This window comes from Protopterus annectens, chromosome 14.part0, assembly GCF_019279795.1.
Source record: "Protopterus annectens isolate FY-2018-M chromosome 14.part0, PAN1.0, whole genome shotgun sequence".
Taxonomy (NCBI): Eukaryota; Metazoa; Chordata; order Ceratodontiformes; family Protopteridae; genus Protopterus; species Protopterus annectens.
This window is the reverse complement of record NC_056748.1, coordinates 535,386,942-535,410,485: the sequence shown is the minus strand read 5'-3', so window position 1 is coordinate 535,410,485 and position 23,544 is coordinate 535,386,942. Positions and strand designations below refer to the sequence as shown.

The 23,544-nt window shown below is 42.5% G+C and overlaps 1 protein-coding gene across 1 annotated transcript in view; it reads right to left on the bottom strand.

Moving 5' to 3' along the window:
- Nucleotides 1-23,544, bottom strand: part of TMEM254 (transmembrane protein 254) — a 712,540-nt gene that overhangs the window by 575,367 nt on the left and 113,629 nt on the right. The window contains exon 3 of the mRNA XM_044056284.1: nucleotides 17,726-17,785. Within this exon, the coding sequence (XP_043912219.1) occupies nucleotides 17,726-17,785 (60 nt within the window). The remainder of the gene's footprint in view (nucleotides 1-17,725; nucleotides 17,786-23,544) is intronic.

Below are 23,544 nucleotides of genomic sequence, written 5' to 3'. Positions count from 1 at the left end.
TATGTAGATGCATTTGACTTGCGGATCATGTGCCCTGAATACATCTTCCTGCCATATGGGCCCCCCAGACGTAATCTTATGCATCTGTTGTCAATGTCTGCCTGGCTGTGGGTAAGGTGAATGGCTGTCCCGTGTTGTGGTGACAGGCTTTTGCCCACCATCGAAACTCCTGTTGCAGGCAGGGAATGAGGGTAATTATTGTTTCCAAGCTGTGGCAATGTTGAGTCCAAACACTTTTTAGATACCACTGAAGTTTCCTCACATGCAGTCTTGCATATGGAATTAGCAGAATGCAAGATGCCATGTATCCCAAGGCCTGCAGAATTTTTCTTGCAGATAACTGGGTCTTTGTTGCCAACATTTTGAAATAAGTAGTCAGTTGTCTGTGTTTGTTTAGCATGAGATAAGCCATCTGAGCAGTTGTATTTAAGCTTGCACCCAGGAATATTATCTCTTGAGAGTGTAGGAGTTTTGATTTCTTCTCGTTTACTGTGTATCCTAGACTTGTCAGTAATCTTTTTACAAATGCCAGCTGCTGTAGTAGCATGTCCTTGTTCTCCGCTTGAATACGGCAGTCGTCCAAGTAAGGATATATTTGTATTCCTCTTTGTCTGCAAAATGGAATTACTGTTGCCAGGCACTTTGTGAAGACCCTGGGTGCAGTAGATAAGCCAAAGGACAGTGCAGAGAATTGGTAGTGCATTCAGCCAGCTTTGAATCTGAGGTATCTTCTGCATGTTTGTCTGATTGGGACATGCTGCCTCTTTTAGATCTAAAGTCACAAGCCAAGCCTTCTTGCCCAACATGGGCATAAGCTGCTGTAGAGTAAACATTTTGAATTTTGGAATATCCAGATATGTGTTTAGAATAGATAGGTCTAGTACTGGTCTCCAGGCTTTGTCTTTTCTGGGTACCAAGAACAGTCTTGAATAGAATCTGCGACCCTGCTCTTGTTCTGGTACTTGTTGAATGGCCCTCATGTCCATGAGGGATGAAACTTGTTTTTGTGCCTCTGCCCATTGATTGCGTGGCAGGTCTGGCATACCGTTTTGCCTTGGCAGGGTGTGAAAGTGGAACCTGTAGCCTTGTGAAACTATATTCAGAACCCATTTGTCCTGGGTGATCATGTGCCAATTTTGTGAAAAAAGTGCTAGCTTTCCCCCCAAAGGGGCTGCCAAAAGATAAGTGCTTGGTGCTGGAAGTGGAAAGTCATTGAGACTGTTTCCTGTATGGCTGTGATTTTTCCTCTCCGCTCTTGGAGGTAGAAGCACCCCATTGTTTAGGCCTGTATGAGCCTTGTGGTTGTGATCTGCCTCTGGGGCGTCTGTATCTGCCCCTTTGTGATCTATCTGAAACTGGAAAGGACCAATTTTTTGTAGGCCAGTTCCTGCTAAATCTGGGAGGCTGTACCTGCAAGAAATCCTTGACTGTTTGCATAGATTTAGCCTTGTCCTCCATTTTCTTCAACACCTCTTCTGCTTTAGCACCAAACAAAGTATCATGCTGTAAAGGAGCATCTAATAGTTTTGCTTTAACATGACCCAGTAAATTTTGTTCTTTTAACCAAGCATGCCACCTAATGACAGAACCTGTAACAGCGGCCCTGCAGGAGGCCTCAAGAGAATCAAAACCACATTGCAAAGTATGCTTTCCAACTTGTCATCTGCATGCAATAAATCCTGCAATTCTTTATTGTCTGCATATTCTGTATTTGCTGGCATTTTCTGTTTAAGCAAAGATATAAGATATTGCTGATACTTTAAGCATATGAAATTGGCAATTTAAAGCTCTTACAGCCAAGGTAGCAGATGTATAAATCTTTTTGCCCTATCTGTCTAGGGCTCTAGAATCCCTATCAGAGGGGATAGGGTTTTTTGCAGTAGAAGCCTTGACCCCTTTGGGATCCTGTGAGATGGTTTCTGAGTCAGCTGCAGGGTTCTTATAGAGAAATTTATGTGAATCAGGAACCCTGTAGTATCTGTCTGGCTTAACAGGGGCTGGTGGTAAAGAGTCTGGAGAAAAACTGGGCTCTGTAAATACATCATCTACAATGTCTAAAACAGGCGGGATAGCAAGGGGCCTGTGTTGGGGCAATAAAAGGAAATCTCTGTGCCTTTTCTTGGATTCTGAGTAATCTTGACTCTCCCAGTGGAAATGCTCCCTCATAGTATGCAGTGTTTCCCCAAAAGAATAATCCTCAGGAGGATAGGCTGAAGGGATAGATTCTTCAGCATCAGAATCCTCATAGGGGGGAATAGAGTAATCCTGTTCAGAGGAGGAATCAGAGGAAATGAAAACTTGGTCTGAAGATTCATATTCTAACTCTTGCCTAGGCCTCTTTTCAGGAGGGGGATGGGAACCCCTGATCAAAGTAATAAGGTCTTCGGCCATTTTAAGCATCTGTTTTTTAGGCATGGAGGCCTGTCCAGGTGAATGCTGTACTTGTTTCTTTGTCTTTAGAGCTGAAGTAGATTTCACATATAACTGTGTAGGCCTGAAAACACCCTCAGAAGCCGATGCCTGCTCAGCGGCTCCAGACCCATCTGAGGGAATAGTTTCCGAGTGTCCAATACCTTGAGTTTCCAGAGGCCCAGTTGGCTCCAAGTGGGAGTCGGAAGCGGCCTGTGGCTCTGAGGTAGCGGGCATCAGGGGCTACGAAAGCGCCTCAGTGAGAACCGCCGAACCGGCGACAGGCCTAGAAGAAGCCTCATCGTCGGTTTTGAATCTCGGATGCCTGTCCTTTTCTTTTTCTTTTCGTTTTTTGTAAACTCTGGTAGTCGGCTGATCCAACGGCATTATATAATTAAATCTTCTGCCAAAGTAATGAAATGCAAAATCGTACTGACGCTTAATAACGCGTTGGTTAAATCTAGCACAAAACTGACAACTAGCAACGTTATGGTCAGGGCCTAGGCAAGGAATACAGTAAGAATGAAAATACTTATGAGGTATTTGCTTCCCACAAGAAATACAGTTATTAACTTTTTCTGACATCGGTCTGGAGCAAGAAAAAAGTTTCCCCAACTGGGTACTTAGCTTTAATGAAGACTTCGGATCTGAAATTCGAATTTGAAAACTTCAGGAGTCGGCCGACTGGCACTTGCGAACTGCTTTTGCTTCGGGCACTGCGCGGCAAGAAAGACTGAAGAAAATGGCGTCGGCTGCATCTTATATACCCCTGGCGCACTGACGTCAGGGAAGAGGCGACAGCAACCGACGCCAGACCTAGACTTTGGAACTCAGGTCGACTGCGGGTAGCCTGCCAGCAAGATAACCCAATGACTGCAACAGTGAAACACGATGAACATCTTCAGTTTTGCATTCCATTCCCCTATAATTTGCTGAAGGTCCATGCAGTGAAACAGAGTACAGACAAGATGATTATCAAGACAATAAAGGGGAAAAAAGGGGAAATAAGAAGAAGCTGACAACTGAGATAGACAGGAAAACAGTGGAAATGGTTAACAGCTTCATAAGTTCATGGGTGTATACCAGGCTAATGACCACTAAGGCCCTTAAAATCCTAGCTGTGCAACCCACATGTGACTCACAAATTTGATTTCTATTTGATTTCTAGAGGGTGATATACTGACTGTCTTTGTTCAGCATCAGAACAGAGGTGAATTTCTGATTATCCACCCACCAGTCCAAATTTTTAAATATGAATAGGGAGGAAATCTGCTTCACGTGAATGGGAAGCCTGTTCCAGAGAATGGGAATTCTACAAGAAGCATAAATGTCTCTCCAACATGCCCTATTTATGTTGCAAGTAAAATTTAGATCTTTTAATCTAGTAGTTCTGATGCTGTTTCTTTTGCAGATGTGCAAAAGAGTCATCAAAACAGGGTTCAGGGATGCCTTGTATGCCAGGCAAAGAGCACCACTCAGAAGTCTATATGATACAGCGTAAACAGACAAGGATTTCAGGTGCAGGGCATTGTGCTTACTCCCTGTATTCTTTTTGTAAGGAACCTTTGTGGACATTTCATTTGCTGCATGTGTCTGGTAAGGTAGATATCGAAGGAGGCATTATACTTTATGATGGGCCTGATAAGGGAAGAGTACAGTGGTATGATGACCTCTCTGGACCTAGATGCCATGCCCTTCTTTGTGAGTTGAGCAACGTAGAAAGATTTTCTTACTACCTTGGACACATTTTAGTCGAAGGCCAGGTTATTACATGCATGAGTTCCCATACCCCTGACCACAGAATCAGATTTTAAGGGTGTTTTATTGATGGTGTAGCTAGCCAAGGTGGCAGACTTCCCAAAAGGTACTATAATGCTTTTCTTGGTATAGAGTTTTAAGCCATGGCTTTGGCACTAAGTGTTTTTCTGTATTAGACTTTCCTGAAGGGTGGTCTCATCTTGGGGGGATTCAATGACTGCTCCTAGTCTGCAATTATCTACAAACTTGGTAAGCATGATGCCTTGACATTGACTTTGACATCAGACAAGTAAATGCCAAAGAGTAGTGGGCCTAGCAAAGAACCCTGGGGAACTCCACTGAGTCAAACCTCCTGGGTCTTATCAGTGAGCCAGCTGACTATCCACCCTGTTATAAAGGGGTTTATACCTAGTTCTGTACGTTTGTTGGCAATGCCTGAGTGGGGTATTGTATCAAATGCCTTTACCAGATCTAGGTAGGCAGTATGCAGTTTTCCCCCTCACCCACTGCCCTAGTGACCTTTTTCAAAGAAGTCCACCAGAATCAATAAGCATGACCTTCCTTTGACAAAGCCAAACAGGGATGGATCCAATGTCTGGTGGTCTCCTATGTCCTTGTTGACAAATTCCATGATAATTCTTTCTATGGTTTTTGCAAATAAGACTAGACAGAGTAATGGGTCTGTAGTTTCCAGGATGTGTTGAAGGTCCTCCCTTATGAAAGGAGATGACTGTTGCAGTCTTCCATTCATGTGACATTAAGCTTGTTTTAAGACTGTAGTTAAATTATGACTTCAGGGGTCCTGATAAGTTGTATTTTAGACCAGGAGGCATCTTGGGACGTTATCAAGGCCCATTGAGGTCATGTTCTTAGATTTAGTGAGTGCAGCCAGTACATGCTTCTCAGTTACAGTTGGAGGGGTTATGTTTGAGGGTATTATTGGGAGGATGGTTGGGGTGAGGGGTGGTAAAGTTGGAACTGAATTTGTAAGCTAACAGGTTCGCTATACTGCTAGGCACAGTGAATGAGGCACCATTAATCATCATTTCAGCGTATTGTTGTGTGTTGCCCTTCAGGTTTCTGGCATAGCTGTAGAAGGCCTTACGGTTATCTTTCTCCTGGGAGGATATACTAACCTTAAAGTTGGCTTTGACTTACCTAATTAGCCATCTTATTCGTAAATTTACTTTGATGACAGCATTTTTATCTTTATGGGAATTACCCTTCCTGAATTTGCCATACTTTTATTTCCTTTTTTTTGTATAGCCTGTTTAATTTGGGATACCATAAGGGTGGCTTGTTTCTGGGGCTAGTTATGGGATTACTTCTAGTAAGTACAGCAGCCTCTATGCAGCCACTGACATAGTTGTACAGAGTTTCTGAGAGCAAGTCAGCACTGGCTGCTATGTTCAAGGGTTTTCTGGATCACCAAATTTTAACAAACCAGCATATAATAAAAGGTAATTTGCCTTGGAATAGTTCCTAATTGTTATCTTTTTTAATGGGATTATGGAGTTGATTTTGATTTCAAAGGGGACAGGTCAAACCTTCCCAGGGAGGACAAGACACTGTAAGCACATGATCCAGTATGTTGGAGCCTCTAGCAGGAGTATTCACTACTTGGTCAAGGGTGTTTATATTTACAAAGTCCAGAAATCTCTGTGCCTGTAGATTTGAGGCAGTGTAGAATTCTCAGTCCATAGAGGGGTAATTAATGTCTCCTATGAGTAGGGTGTCAGGCTGGATGGTAAGTGTCGCCAGTAGATCCAAGTATGCATTGTGAGCTTTTTGGGACATGGAGGGTGACCTACACCTGGCTTGGATATGACACAGGATTTTGTCTATGACCTGCATGTGGAGGAACTCCAGCATGTCACCCTATTTGACTACCCTAGAGGTACACTTGTTACTGATGTATATGGAGACACCTCCACCTTTAGCCCTTTTCTCTGCAGCTACTGGTACAAAAGTCTGGAATGCACTGAAAACTTGCACTGCCAGGATACTCTCTGCTGCTTTAAAACATGTCTCAGTAACTTCACATATATCTATATTCCTGAGTGTGAGGAGGGTTTGGAGGGAGTGTAGTTTGTTACTCAGGCCCCTAGCATTGAGCAGCAGCACACTGAGGTTCTGTTTTGTTGATTTTCCTAGGCTGGTAGGTTTGTCAATTTGGCAGTGCCTAAAAAAAGGCACTATAGGGGCAGACAAAACCTTAGCCAATATTCAAAAGCCTAGAGGGGAAAGGTGCAGACCATCCTTGGCAAAGAAACTTGGTCTGTTGACCATATCCTCCCAAGCTGACAAATACTGGATCCCCTTAGAATAACACCAAAAAGATAGCTAGTTGTTGAAATCAATCATTTTTGCTCATATTGTGGCATCATCCTTTGTGATGATGATAATATGCTCCTCAGTGCCAGGCTCATACCAGCCTGAGACATACAGTCCAAAAGCTCCATAATCTCTTTCTTCATATAGTTCAGGGAGGTACGTCTCAGGTCATTTACACCTACATGGACTATGATGGAATCATACTGGTACCTGTGGGCATAATGACTTGAGGGCATGCATGACCTGGCAAATCCTGGCTCCAGATAAGCAAATAACAGTTATCTTCTCCTTGTTCAGCCTGGTTAGATGGGCAACTGTATATCTTGTAATGGAGACCCCTATGATGAGAATCCTGGGAAGTATGTTTGCTTGCCTTAGTGACTTAGTGTTCAGGGCTCTACTGAGAGTGCAGTTTGTGTGGTGTTAGGTGTTGTTTTTTTTTTCTGAGTGCCTTTTGGCTTGCTGAAGCATACCTTTGACAGTGGGTGGTCTAGGTGATCACTGTTGTTTAGGATGACTGCTTTTAAGTGCTTCAGCATATGTTAGTCTTATGTGCATGTTGTGTTCTATGTGAGGTGAGTGTTGAGTGTGTGGTTTTGACAACCTGATGTGGACTTGTATGTGAGAGTTTAGCTTACAGTGTCATTGTGTAATTACACCTTTCTCATAATGTGTCTGATACTTTAAGGATTACATGGCTGTCAGTAAACATGAAGCAAATGCTTCATTATTTAAAGAAGCCCATATCCACCAAGCTAGCTGCAAAGAAGTTAGGAAATTGCAAATCTATACTGTCCAGTCCTTCGATTTGTGAGCTACAAGGGATGGTGTATTGGGGTTAGAAGGCTATTAAGGGTGCTTTATTGGGGCAGATTAGGCTAAACAGTACTAAATTCTACTAACTTTAATGTTTATACAATACAGAATTCTACTAAATCTGTAGATATTGCCACTCGAGGCCCAACTAGCTGCTCTAAGCTTACTGGCACACAAGGTATTTGCACTATATTGCTGCTTTACAGGATACAGTTTTATGGACCGTTCTACAGTGAACATTTGCTTTCTAGGTGTTTGCAACTGTACAGGGCACTGCTAACCCACACAAACATGCACAATTTATAGCAGCACAGAAAAATCAGAAAACTAAATAAGCCCTCTGGTCAATAAACTGACTACAGTACAAGTCCTTTTGTGTATTTCCCAACTAGACAGACCAGAAAAACACCTCCTGCCACAAGATGAATAAACCCAGCCCTCTTGATGTAAAAACACAACAGAAGACATATACAAGTGCAATGCTAGCACAAACCTCTTAAACAACTATCTGGAAATCCCTCGCTGTAGGTAATTTCAAGACAGTAACTGTGAGAGGAAGAGCAATTTTGTTAAGAAAAAAAAAAATCAGTGAAATGCGCTCATAAAAGCAGGAAACATAGTGATCACTCAAAATAACTTAAGTACAATTTAGCAATCAAATGTAGACTAGGACTACAAGCTTTGCTGAGCTCCAGGAACATGAACAGAAGACATTATGTAGTAAAGGAGGTTTACTCTAGAACAATACTGGTTTGCTGTGTGGGCACTAACTATCATGGGTCTATGGAAAACAATGGACGGGAAGAGTACATAAATAGCTTATATACCATTCAACACTAATAGAAGAGGGGATGGATGGAGTTGGGAAATCAGATACTCATAATAGGTGAAGGGCAGAGACACATCCTTGTAAAACAACAACAGTGAAAAGGTTGGGAAACTTTTCAAGAAACAAGCAGGCTAGCTATAGAGGCTAGCAATCTCCCATTCGATTCTCGGCTGGAGTGCGGGGAGTGCCTTCTGTGTGGGGTCTGCATGTCCTCCCCACGGTTGGGTATTCGTTTGAAAGACATGCGTAAATGGGTGTGCCTTCACTGAAGGTTGAACGTCGAGCTGGCACCTCGGCGTTCATGAAAATCTACTGCCAATCATTAGTGGACCGGAGTTCCTCTGTGGCGACCTCTAACCGGGAAAAGCCGAAAGACAAACAACAACAACATTGGAGCTCTTTCAGAAACTTTAGCTTAATGTGTTATTGGGGGAATGGGACAAATACAGAATGCAAGCAGGTAAAGGATAAGCAGAATATAAAAGCTCTAAAGCACAAACTTGAGCAGAGGCAATTCTCTCTCTAATAAACGTCTACTACAGTTTAAGGCATCAAACTATGGGAAAATGTAGTGATAAATGATTAAGGTACAAATCTGGTAGCAGCATGCAGTTCTGCCACAACTGTGAATTAAACAGCAAGACGCTGGCACATCAGGGTTTAAAATGCAAACAGATAGCTTTTACAAATAATTCTACTTGTAGAAAGAGAAGTGTAGAATAATGCAAAAACACAATCTTCCCCAAACTGCTAATCAAAATACATGACTAAGGTCCCAGAACAAACTGAAAAACTGAAAATGCAATCAGATGAAACAGAGCAGACTAGTACAAAGTACAACCACCACACAGGTCACTAAAATGCACTTAAAGATTTAAGCAGAATTGAAATAATTAAAATAATTTCCTTCTCTCTTTTTTTTTTTTTTTTTGAAAGCCAGCTACTCACAGTTCCCCAGCTCTCTAAGTCTTGGATAAAAAGATTCAAGTATATGGGGGGCTGAGAAGAAGAGAAGTCTGAATGAGGAGATCAAAACTAAACTCAGAAGGGATGCAGACAAATACCACAGCCAGGGGTAGTGTGTGACAGAATAATATCAAAGAAGCTAAAAAATAAGGTGTACAAAGCAGTGGTGTGTATGGCAGTGAAACCCAGGTAGTGATTACAGGACAGTTTAGGAAACTAGAGGTGAAGACGATGAAGTGCTTGAGACAGGAGATGGCTGCAAACTGTGGGACAGGCAAAGAAATTATGACATCAGAGCAAAAGCCTAAATAACTTCAACTGCAGAGAAAATCAAAAATAACAGATTACTATGGTTCAGGCACATGTGCAGGAAAGCAGAAGACAATATGATGAAGAAGATATGAGAGAGACAGGAAGAAGAGGAAATAAGGACTTCTAGCAATGAGATGGATGGATTATATTAGAGAAGACCTACAATAGCCAGGCATGACTTCTGAAGAATGCAGGAGCATTGCACTGAACTGAGAGAGGGGGCAACACCTGCTGTGACACCCTGACCCTATGTAGATATGGGAAAAAGAGGGTTAATGATGATCACATAGTATGCAGAATTAGGTATTTCCACAATACTGGATGCTAAATCAGAACTTGGTACATTTGCTAAGGACTGTCCAATATTAGAAAAAAAATCACACAAAAGATTCTTACAGATGATTGGCAACTGATGGCTCTAAAAGCTAAAATGGAAGAATTATTTTTGCCAAACACATCAAATGTTTTGCTGACCTTATCATTCGGAACTGAACTAGATGAAGAAAACATTCTAGTACCTTTCATTTTATCAAAATAAATAATGGCACAGTCGGTAGAGTTTTTTTGTGTATCTGGTACCCTATAAAAACATATTCATGGTACCTTTTCTGGGAGACCAACACTTCTCTGTCAACTTATATGAAAAAATCTTCCATTTACTATTCTGTCACCAAAGCAGATTTACTCATTAAGGGAGTCCAGTAATAAACTATCCTCACAACCTGTATAAAAAGTTATCAGAAAAGTGTAATCCAAAAGGACAGTTGTGTACACTTACCATAAAGGTAGATGTTTGAGTGTATTCACTGTTGCAGTCATCACACTTGGGGTTATCCCTGCCAGGGTAGCCCTCAGTTGGCCGGAATACCAGAGGCTTAGTATTTCTACGTCGGTTGCTGTAGCTCCAGGACTGACGTCAGGTCATCAGTGTTATAAATTAAGGCAGCCGACGCCATTACATCAGTTTTTCTTGCCCTAAATGTCAGGAGCTCCCAGGAGGGATCTAGGTTATGGTGGAAGAACACCACCAGTAGAAAGTAAATACCAAAACATCCTTGTAAGGATAGAGAGAGAGAGAGAGAGAGAGAGAGAGAGAGAGAGAGAAATTGAGAGAGAGACAAGGGGGGATGGACGGAGGGAAACCAGGACTGCAACAGTGAATACACTCGAACATCTACATTTGTGGTAAGTGTACACAACTGTACTATGTTCTTCGTGTTTCACTGTTGCAGTCATCATCACATTTGAGTTGATTCCCAAAGCTGAAGAAAAGGGTGGAGGCAGTCAAGAAGACTGGGGGCTGGCTAGGATGCCCTGCAAGACTGCTGTGGCAAAGCCTGCCCTGGATTTGGAGAAGACAGGCAAGTGGTAATGCTTGGTGAAGGAATGAACAGATGTCGATGTTGCAGCCACCAGGATGCCCCTGGTGGGGACCCCTCTGAGGAAAGCTGCAGAGTTGGAGGTTGCTCTGATAGAATTTGTCCTGACCTCCTTGGGGGAGGTTTCCCATGCTGCTTATAGCAGAAATGGATGCAGTGTGCTATCCATTTGGAAATGGTTTGTTTGGATATGGCATTGCCCTCTGCTCCTGTAGCAAAGCTGACTAACAATTGATCAGTCTACCTAAATGATTTAGTCCTGTCTAGGTAGAATCTGAGCTGTCTGTGCACATCTAGAGAATGTAGAATCCTTTCCCCCTTGTTTTGTGGGTTAGGGAAAAAGGTGGGCAAATGAATGGATTGGTTAAGAGCCAAACTGGACACCACTTTTGGCATGAAGGATGGGTTAGTCCAGAGGGAGACCCTGTCCATGTGGAAAATGATGAAGGGATCTATAGCCATTAGTGCTTGTAGCACGGATACTCTTCTAGTGAAGTGATGGGCAGAAGCAAAGCTGTCTTCCAAGAGAGGAACTTTAACTCTGCTGACGCTGCTGGTTCAAAGGGGGGGCAGGGTGAGTTTTTCCAAAACAAAGTTAAGGACCCAAGCTGGGGTAGGTGTTCTTCTGAGTGGCCTCAAGTTGTTAGCCCATCTTAGGAACTGTTTGATGAGATGGTGGGAGAAAGTCGGTGGCTCTGTGCTGAAATGAGCAGAGATGGTTAAGGCATGAATTTTAATGGAAGAGAAGTATAGACCCCTGTGTAGTAGGTCAGCCAGGTAATCCAGGATGAGAGATAGGGAGGGCTGTGCAGTTCTGGCTCCCTTAGCCTGGATCCAGGTGCAAAACTTTTTCCACTTGACAGCATAAGGCTTTATAGTGCTAGGGCATCTGGCCTCACGTTTAACATCTAGAACTTGTTTGCTTAGATTGGCAGCTTGTGCAGTGGTCAGGGAATAAGCCAGGCTGCCAGACTGAGGGTCTGCAATTGGGGATGCATGAATTCTCCATTCCTCTGGGTCAGGAGTGTTGGGGTCTGAGGGAGATGCCATGGTGGCATTGGTGAGAGGCTTCGCAGCAAAGGGTACCAGTGCTGACATGACCAGTCTGGGGCAATCAGGATTGTCCTCGGTTTTTCCTCCCTTATTTTGAGCAGTACCCTTGTAATGAGTGGTAGAGGGGGGAATGCATAGACCGAAAAGTTGACCCACTGGAAGGATAGAGCATCCACTTTCCAGGCCTTGCTGTGAGGTTCCATGGTGCAGAACTTGCTGAGCTGACGGCTGGAGTGGGAAGCAAAGAGGTCGACCTTCGGAGTGCCCCATTTCTGGGTTACAAGGGTGAAGGTTCTTTGGTCTAGCTGCCACTCATGTGGGTCCAGAAGATTTCTCCTTAAGTTGTCTGTCAGAGAATTTAGAGAGCCTGGCAGGAATTGTACTAGCAGGTGTAGTTGCATGGTTGAGGCTGTGTGCCAACGGGTCATGGCGAGGTTGCAGAGAGGGTACGAGTGAGTCCCTCCTTGCTTGTTGATATACCACATCACAGTGATGTTGTCTGTTTTGATCAGTAGAGGCCCTGGGGAGAGTAAGGGTCTGAAGGCTGTCAGAGCTTGCTAAGCAGCTAACATCTCTTTTTGGTTAAAGTGCAGAGGTATTTGGTTTATGCTCCATTGGCCCTGAATGCACCTGCCGTCCAGGTGTGCACTCCAGGCATAGTCTGATGTGTCTGTGGTGAGGGTCTGGGCAGCATGGGGTTGTGAGAAGGGTGTCCCTTGTTGTGGTTGCATTGCTGCCCACCAAAGGAAATCTGTCCTTAAGCAAGGTATCATTGGTATAAGAGTTTCCTGGTCTTGAAAGTGTTGACACCAAAGGCTTTTAGGTACAATTGTAGTTTCCTCATATGCAGTCTGGCATATGGCATGAGTAGAATGCAAGAAGCCATGAATCCCAGAGCTTGCAGGATTTTCCTTGCAGATAACTGGGGTCTGATGGCTAGTTCAGAGAAGTAGGTTGTCATGTAGGTTTGTTTTTCTGCTGTAAGGAATGCCATCTGGGATGCCGTGTCCAGGCTTGCTCCCAGGAATATAATTTTTTTAATGGGTACTAGGTTGGATTTCTTTTCATTGATAGTATACCCCAGGGAGGTCAGTAGGTCCTTTACAAAGGTCAGGTGTCTTAGCAGCTTTTCCTGACTGTCTGTCTGAATCAGGCAGTTGTCTAAGTATGGGTAAATTTGAATATTTCTTTGTCTCCAAAAAGCAATGGTGGGAGCCAGACATTTTGTGAAAACTCTCGGAGCAATATATAAGCCAAAGTGAAGTGCAGAGAACTGAAAGTGCAGTGATCCTGCCCTGAAATGGAGATATTTCCTGCAAGATTCCCTGACTGGGTTGTGTAGGTAGGCCTATTTTAGGTCTAGGGAGGTTAACCAAGCATCCTTGGAGAGCATAGGTAGAAGGTGCTAGAGGGTGAGCATTTTGAAGTTTGGTATCACTGGGAAAGTGTTTAGAATGGATAGATCAAGGATGGGGCACCAGGTGCCCTCTTTTCAGGGTACCAGGAAGAGTCTGGAGTAGAAACCTTGCCCTACCTGTTCTGCAGGAACATGCTCTATTGCCCTCATCGAGAGCAGGGAAAGGACTTGCTTTTTGCCCTCTGCGCACTGGTTTGGGGGAAGATCTGGGAACTCTTTTGGGGTTGGTAGAGTGTGGAAATAAAATTTGTATCCCTGGGACACTATGTTGAGGACCCAGTGGTCGCTGGTAATGGTGTCCCAGGTGCTTGCGGGGAAGAAGAGTTTTCCTCCTAGGGGCAGGAGCAGGTGGGCAAAGGGAGGGGGTAGAAGCGTGAAGTCATTGTGAGTTCTTACCATGAGGGTGTGGCTTAGCACTCCCTGGTTTTGAAGAGGAGGAACTCCATTGCTTAGATCTCTGCATTCCCTGAAGCTGCTGTCTGGGGGGGCCTTCTTCCCTGGGGTCTGGGCTGAGCTGACCTGGAGGGGGCAGGAAAGGACCAGTGCTTGGAGCAGCAATGCCTACTGAACCTCGGTGGCTGGACCTGCACAAAGTCTTTAACTATCTCCATAGATTTAGCTTTTTCTTCCATCTTTTTTAAGACATCCCCTGCTTTGGTGCCAAATAAGTTGTCTTTGTGCAGTGGTGTATCCAATAATTTGGATTTGACATGGTCTGGCAAGAGCTGTTCCTTTCCAGTGACTGCTGCCCTGCAAGATGCTTCTTGACTTGCAGAATGCATTAACTCTTTCTGCACAAGCAGGAAAGGGAGATATTTTTTGTTTGAGGAGTTCCATGGTATGTTGCTGATATTTCAGCATATGGATCTGACAATTTGGTGCTCTAATAGCAAGAGTAGCAGAGGTGTATACTTTTTTTACCCCATCTGTCTAATGCTCGGGAATCCCTATCTGAGTAGGTGGGATTCTTAGCAGAAGTTTCTTTAATTCCTTTAGGTCTTTTGAACAGAAATTTGTGAGAGTCAGGGACTCTATAGTACCTGTCTGGTTTCCTGGGAGCAGGAGGTAGGGTGTCAGAAATCAAACTGGATTCCATAAAAACATCATCCACAACATCCAGGACAGGAGGAATGGTCAGAGGTCTGTGCTGTGGAAGATCTAGGAATTCCTTGAGTCTTTTGTTTGACTAAGGGTAGTCCTGACATTCCCACTGGAAATGTTCCCTTAAGGTATGTAGGGTTTCCCCAAAGGAAAAGTCCTCAGGTGGAGAGGCTAAAGGGATGGATTCCTCTGCATCAGAATCCTCATAAGCTGAGAGGGGTTGCATATCTTCATAATCAGATGCACCAGAGTCATCAGACTCCTGTTCAGATAAAACTACTGGGGACAAATCTCTTTTTCTTTTGGAAGGGGTAGCCTGGCTTCCCCTGATAAGCACTATAAGATCTTCTGCCATTTTAAGCATCTGAGACTGAGGAAAGGAAGCAGGTGCCTGAGACTGGGTCGTCGGTTTCTTGGGAGTGGTTCGTACCCTGGGCCTTAGAAACTTGGTAGTTTTCAAAAAAATGGTAGACACGAAAGAAGTCGTCGGTCTGTGTTGGGAATTGGTAGTGTGAAGTACTTCCTCAGAAGCTGGTGGCTGCTCAGCAGCTCCAGACCCATCCAAGGTAGAGACATCCGCAGGAACCTTAGTCGATGAAGAGTCTTGCGGCATACTCCGAAAGGGTCTCGGTAGTGGCCTGTGAATCCAATGAGGACTGGAGAACTGATGACTAGCTTAACAGTTTGGACCGTCTGTCTCTGTCTTTATCTTTACGTTTTTTTGAAAGATCTGCTATCGGATGGCTTACAGAAGCCAAATCAGAATTCGAGGACTGAGAGAGAAAATATCTAGCTACAATAAGGGCCCGGCGATGTATAGTTCTGGTGCTGAACAGAGCACAAAAGCGACAGCAGGGGATGACATGGTCTGGGCCTAAGCAAGTGACACAGTAGGAATGAAAATCTCAGTGTGGTATTTGCTTTCCACAGGCGAGACATTTGTTAACTTTTTCTGACATCGGTTAGAGCAAGAAAAAAGGATACCCAACAGGGTACTTAATTTTAGAAGACTTCAACTTCAATTTCAGAAACAAAAAACTCAGGTAGTGGCCGACCAGCACACGTGCAAACTGCTTCTGCTTTGTGCTCCTCGGCAAGAAAGACTGATGTAATGTTGTTGGCTGCCTTAATTTATAACACTGACAACCTGACGTCAGTCCTGGAGCGACGGCAACTGATGCAAAAATATAAGCCTCAGGTATTTGGGCCGACTGTGGGCTACCCTGGCAGGGATAACCCCAGATGTGATGACTGCAACAGTGAAACATGAAGAACATCCTTCATTACCTGAGTCAGATAAATCCGAAGAAGCTTTCTTCCTCTTAACAGGTGTGGAAGAGGAAGAATCACATAAAGAAAACTGAAAGGACTGAACAGCTTTGAACATTCATTGAGGAAAATTATATCAATCATCCTTTGGGAACAAATCCTTATTTAATGCTTAAAGTGATTTCACAGTTTATCTTGAATCACCCCTTAATCTCCCTGTACCCTTTCCAGAATCTCATATACTCTGAATGTTCACAGGTAGTTCAGATACTAACTGGACACAACAACAAAATTATTCAGAAAAGCTGATCAGTCATTTGTTTCCTATGAAGTAACAAGTGTCAACGTGAACTGTTTATAAATGGTTGTCTCATGCTATTTCTTTCCGTTATTTTCACCCGCGGTGGTGGTGCTGCGGTAGCGTTGTCACCTCACAGTAAAATGCTGTCCAGTTCGATTCTCAGCTAGAGCGTCTTCTGCGTGAAGACATGCGTGAATGGGCGTACCTTCATTGAAGGTTGTGCGTCAGGGCTGGTAACTCGGCACGTAAAAATCAACTACCAATCATTAGAGGACCGGAGTTCCGCTGTGGCAACCCCCGACCGGGAAAAGCCAAAAGACTCAACATTCTCACTATTGTAAGTCACTTGCAGGCAGAGTCAGGTTTTACATTGCGGCTTTTTGAAAAGAAGTATACTCTAGGACTATTCTAAAGACAGTAAATCAGTACTTTGTACATGTTTTCACAAAGCATGACAAAATGGATTCCTTATCCAGGCCCAGAACACACTTTGCAAGGACCATTCTCCAGGGGCTCCTGGATTCTTAAATTTCATCCTTTTCTCAATATAATCCTAAAGTCTGTAAACTACCCATACAGCCTAGACTATTGCAACACTGATCTGATGTTGAACATAGTACAGTTGTGTAACTAAACGTACCATAACAGTAGATGTTCTAATAGAGCACTGTTTCAGTAGCCATCCTTACCTCTATCCCCATTCTTCTATTTTAGGTGTATTGCCAGGGTGCGGATGTTTATAATCCTTTATATATTTTTACATATGAATATATATTTATTTTTTTCTTTCCTACCAATTATCTTTCACTGTTCTAGTCTCCTTTCTTGAGGCAAGAAAGCTCTGAAGCTTTTGGCACCTTAACCACTCCTTTTATGAAGAGCATGTGATGGGTTCCCTGAAACTTTGAAACCTGGCCAGTGGTGATATCCTTGGCGGGATATAACCCATACAACCTAGGCTAATGCAACTGTGATCAGTATCAGCACACTGTTGTGGTAAAGTTTACTTACACACTATACTTTCTCAAGAAAAATGGAAAGGAGGAGTTCAGTCCACTCTTAACAATCTTCAGGGTAATAGACTGACAAACATAACATGACCCGACATCATGATCAGCCCCCAAGCAAAAACATAGCTAGACTGGGAGTCTTTATATGGAATTTGACACCCAGAACTGCACTAGCTCCTTCTGACAGATACAAGGAGAAATTTGGGGAAAAAATATAGATGTCAAAATTTCAGACATATAAATGCCCAATAGGGTACTTACATGTCTGAAGACAGTGAGCTGAATCTCAATGCATGGTTACACTACACATAAGGCTGATAAGAGTCTGCATATGGTTACTAAAAGCAAAATAATTTCTGACTTTTGGCATGTCTATATGACCCTCTGCTAACAGCAAGTCCTCTTGTGCTGAGGATGGATATTAGGCACACCAGGAAGGAGGGTGAAGCTTTGTAGACTGACCAGACATACAGTATCTTTGGCAGGACACATCCCATATGCAACTGTTGCTCCAACAGTGATCTAAAGAAGAACATCTATTCACTTACAATGTTTATTTCCACTAAGGCTAACAATCTTCCAACTTTTGTTGGAGAGAAACGAATTCGCAACAGCTCTGAAAATCATAAATGATGCAATCATTTCTTTAAACCTAAAACAATCTTCATTTCACTGTGGTAGATAAACATAACAGTTACTTAGCTGCAAAGTACCAATTCAATAAAAGCTGTTCTAATGAACATTAAGATTATGTGTTAAGAGTTTACTCACCTGCATAGTTTAATGGTGTACACAGCTTCTAAAGCATGAACAGCCCAGGCCAGCCCATACCTAAAAACATGCAACAAAGACATGTCAGATCAAAATGACGTGCCTAAAACTAATTTACAGTTCATAAGGAAATATTAGTAACTAGACTATCATCATTTTTTACATAGGTTAAAACTGTAGATTTCTTACATTAGTCATAACATCCCAGAGGACTCTCTGTTTCAGTACATCACATTCTCTTATACATGTGTTAGAGAGACCAAGGGTTAGACTTTCAATGTTACTCTGCTGTTTCAAATGATAGCCCAGTGTAATGTACTGTACTAAAATCATTATGTAGCCCTGCACTGTCAATTACCTGGAATAAGAAATCAACAAGCACTAAGCTTCCATTCAGCTATCATCTGCCTTGTAACATCTACCTTTGTACCTGCCCCACCCTGCCCCACAAATCATGGTAGAACAAATATAAACATACAAGAAGACTATCCAAACTGTGAGCTACGTGTCAGTTCTTAAAGGACTAAGCTCCCTTACAAAACAGACAATATCAATACACATGCACACAGAATACGTGTCTCTATTCAAAGCTTAGATACTGAATAGGTAACTTTTTTGCAACATCAGCAGTATTAATCAGTTCACTAGCAAACCGCTGACAAACACTGACCTTAGAAGTCCACTTACACTGACAAAGTAAAAACATTTGTGAATAGAGAAAGGAATCTGAACTTTGAGCAGACCAGATCCAGAAACCCCTTATTATGTAATCTTCTCCGCTAGTGAAAAGCACACAATAACAGAAGTTACTGCAGAGAATTAAGAATTTGAGCTGTTAACAAGCTGCTTCCCCTGGTCCAGGGTTTGATTCCCTCAGCCACCATTCATAATGGTATTATTCTGGGAAAATAACTTACCCAGACAGTGCTCTCAGACAAAGTCTGAAAAAGGTCCATATGGATCAGGTGCTCTACCCCCAGTCAAAAATGCAAATAAATAAATGTGCACAACCATAAAACACCTGCCAGTGCTTTTTTAACAAGAGCAGGCCCTCTATCATTTTAGACCTCTCATCTTCACCAAGTGGCTACCTAATGATGACGTAGTCTCTGCCCACAACCAGTGGAGGGATAGCCTTATTGGGGATATTCACCACTTATCCTTCTGCCCTTAACCTGAGGAAGGATATCCTTATTTTGGGATGTACACTCCTCACCCATTCAGTCATACTGGTAGTAACCCAGTTCTCATAAACGTAGTTCACAACTGGATGCCTTTCCTTGCCTCTGTGCTAGCTGACCAGCTCCAGCAAAATGTCTGTAAGCAAAGCAGTTCAGAAAAGTAAAGAAATTATGCTTCAGTTATAGTAGCACAATGTGTAGGCTTGGAAATCAGAATACATCTCTCCTGAAGTTTGTTACAGAACACAGGGGTACCTGCATTATCTCACAGTCAGTCAAGTGCTGCATACCACTAAAGCCCATGGCTGTCACTCGTTAGCAAAACGGGGAAATACCAGTAATATGGAGGAATGCTGTACATGGTAATAAATATACTATACTAAAATCATTATGTAGCCTTGCACCCAGTGCAGAGAAAAAAATATAATCAAAAATATTTCTGCAAAATGACAGGATGAAACAACTCTGCTTTGGGCTTAGAGACGAGCTGGTGGATGTTGGACTGGTGGCAAGGCAGGAAAAAGAAAAAAAAATTTCCAGGAATGAAAATATGAATGCATTTCTATGTTATATGTCAGAAAAATATGTATTAATGTGTGTGCTTAATGCTAATTAGAAACTAAATAAGTTAACATGTTTTTCATTCTATTTTATACGCAGTTTTATATACAGTTGAGTTTCATATGAGACTAAAAGATGCTTTTTGAAACTGCAGTGTACTTTCTGAAACTTGCAAGATGCCCTCTGACCTAGTAATTGCTAGCACAGCAATATTCATGTTTATGCCTTTTGGAAATGTACTTGAGAAGCAGGTGATTATCTGCTAGGTCAGGAAGAAATGAATGAACAGTGCTATATTCTGTAATGTAATGATTTTAAACAATCAGCTCTGTTACAAGTATGAGAAAACATGTACAGCTGCAGAAGTTAGAGATAATATAGACAAACTCTGTATTAGCACGTTTTTGTCTCCTTGCTGCAAGATTAAAGTGCCTTAACCTGAACCTACCGTGTTTTGATAATTTTTAAAGTATATTTTTCCTTTGACAGTTTGGTCCTTCGGACCGGAAAGTATCTCTCACTCTAGGCTCAGGTCAGAATTGGGCCCGGTGGCATGCACCCATACAGAGAAGTGGCCACATCTGCTCTTCTGTTTTGAAAGCCCTCCGACTGAATTGTCGTTCGAAAGAGGCCAGCCACTGTTTCTAATCTGGGATTGGAGGACGAGTCAACGTTCCGGTGAATCAACACACGGAGGGTCGGGTAAGGAGGAATTTACCTTTTTTTTTTCTGTTTTAGATCAGGGACTTGTTACAGTATTGTTTTGTCAGGGAGATTTGCATGTGCAGATCAGGGACAAAAAGATTGCTGTCTTGTCATAGATCAGGGAAACAGAATAGGTAGGCAGTTATTCTAGATAAACTGTGAAAAGGTGTAAAATTGTGGTACCACGTGATAAAAAGGGTTACGTAACAATTTCTAACTTAGCTAAGGCAACATGGGAAATCAGTGCACGAAAAGTTCCCGAGACCCGCCCTTAACCAAAGACGCGAAATATATGCAATTACAGTGTGCCGATAATGTTAAGTATTATACAAAATGGGTTGATAAATACAAATTTGACGGTAATTTAGATAAACCTTCACCTATTAAACTTGTTAGACAACTTAAAACAGACGCGAAAGGTCAGCTAAAAAAGCAACGACAATTAGGAGTCCCTCAGGCACACAGGTGGCTTGAGGAAGCAAACCGCAGGGAACAAAAGATTAAAAATTCGAAAGCAATGTTCTTAGACAAAGAAGACAATAACTTGGTAATAGCAACAGCCCCTCCTCCGTCCCCTCCGCTTCTCTTACCAGAATATGAAGCGAGTGGACAAGCTGATCCACCTCCGCTATACCCAGCTGTTCCTGCAAAACCAAAACCGTTTGTTAGAGATCCTATCGAAACCAGGTCTCGAACACGCAACTTAAGAGGGGATATTGAATTGTATGAAAAGAATAGAAATTCACAAGCTATGAGTGAAGAAGAGATATGTCCACTCACAGAAGTACCACATCCGCAGGCAGGACAGGATCCAACTCTTCTAGTATATAGACCGTGGACACAGGAAGACATCCGGAAAGCCACATAGGGAATTCCCCATCCAAAAGTTAATTTTAGAAAATTCTTAGAAGACGTACAGGGCATGAGGTTAAGTTACCATTTGAATGGAGAAGAAGTAGAGAAAGTAGTTAGACAAATCGTAGGTCCAGATTGGCACATGATCAGTGGCAACTGGAATCCCCGTGACGCAGAGCTTAGACCACTCCCACATAGTAACGCAGAACTGGACAACAGAGTGAAAGGTCTGACGGACCGACTCTCTGAGAAATGGAAGCCTAGGGCTGATTGGACTTGCATTAATCAGTGCATACAACAAGAAGGTGAAACTATTGATAGATATTATGCCAGATTATTAGAATGTTTTAATAACCATTGTGGAATGCAGGTACCTGAAGATCAAACACATGATTCCCCATATGAGCAACAGTTAAAGAATGCATTTTAAAAGGCAGTATTGCACCCATTAGCAGCTTTATTACAAAGCACATGGTAGATCATCGTACAAGTAGATTGCAGTCATTACTTGAATATGCAAGACATGCCGAAAGGCATTTTAATAGCAAAAAGAAAAAGAAGGCTCAAGTATTTGCAGTAGAAGATGGATCAGAAGTTTTTGTAGTACAAACTGGGAAGAAGGGTAAGAAAAATACCCAGGGAAGCAAACAATCTGATAAACGATCAGAAGACTTTGGGGAGAGAAAGAAAAGGGGTGAATGTTTCAAATGCGGGAAAAAGGGACATTTAGCAAAGGATTGCAGGCGAAATAAGAAGGTAACCACGGAAGATAAGGAGGGTGAGGAATGACTATATGACAGTCAAGAATCACTGGATAGGAATAAACGAGAAAATACAAATGCAAATGTGATAGAAGGGGTAGAGGATGTGACAGAAGAAATAGAGGATGTGAATGAAATCACAGATAATGAAGAAAATGAAATTTTGGACTTAGCATTATTGAGCTTAGAGCTCTACTTAGCAGACACAAAACCGGAAGTTACACTTCTGGTAGAGGGGAGGGAAGTTAAATTCCTGTGTGACTCAGGGGCTTCACGGACCCTGATACATCCTTCCAAACTACCAGAAAATTCAGAATCACTTGACTACATATTAGTGAAAGCAGCTAATGGACAGCTGTATCGGGAGCCACTTTCCCACAACATAGCAATAACTGACCCAGTTTCAGGGATGACCCAGAAAAGCAAAATTGTTGTTTCTGCAAAATGCCCAGTGAATCTCTTGGGCAGAGACCTAATGCAGATATTTGGCATAGCCGTAGTTCCAACTATGCAGGGTATGGAAGCACAGCGACAAATGGACACTTTTGTAGTGCGGTGAAACATTTTATTGGTACAGCCAGGACTTAGTTACGACTGGTCCAGAACTGATGAACGTAGCCATCAGTAAATCCCCCTCCCTTGACATTGACAAACAGCATTTGTTGCATTGCACTCTATATTACTGTAACAGACCAGGACCTGATAAAGAATATGAGCAAGAACTGTTTAGAAACCATGCTAACAGATAAGTATTACGAAACTTGTACTGGGACACAGAAGGAAACAGTGTAGTAAGCTGTTCATTGCCCCAGGAATTCCTAGCACTTCACAAATCTAATCGATTACCACATGTGAGTTTAACTAAAGATAGAAATTTAAAGTGGGCAGACCTAGGAGAAAAAGTCACACGGTGGGACAAGCAGACAGAGTTAGAACTCTCTGAACAAGGAGTACAAAAGCAAAAACTAAATTGGATAACACAGACACACCCAGCTGTGCACTCACAGGCAAGTGAGGATAGCTGAGTAGCACTCTTACTAGAGGAAGAGGAAAAAGCCTTACAAGACATACCAGAGACTCTCTGGTCAACAGGGAAATCAGATGTAGGACTTATTCGTACAGCAGGACTAGTTATTATCACACCAAAATCAGCATTTAGACCTCAAAAGAAACAGTATCCCTTAAGAAATGATGCAGAAATAGGAATCAAACCTATAATAGCAGCCTTACTTAAGGAAGGAGTCTTAATAGAATCTCCTGATTCACCATGTAATACATGGTCCAAGATTTACAAGCTGTAAATGGCGCGTTTATACCAGGGGCACCTACGGTGCCAGATCCACACACTTTATTAAATGATTTAAAACCTCAACAAAAGTATTTTTCTGTGGTAGATATTAGCAATGCATTTTTCTCAATACCGATACATCCTGACAGCCAACATTGGTTTGCATTTACATTTCAGGAAACGGTACACATAAGACTACCACAGGGATATTGTGAAAGTCCAACAATATTCGCACAAGAAACGGCAAGTAACCTGGCAGGATTTATAAGGCAGTCAGATTTTACTTTATGTAGACGACATTCTGCTGGCAGCCCCACCCAGCAAGAATGCAGAGAGGATACCATAGCATTATTACAATTTTAGCCACTCAAGGACACAAGGTAAACAAAACAAACTGCAACTTTGGAAAAAACAGGTCAAATACCTGGGATATGTCATATCCAAAGAAGGCAGAATATTAGATGAAGA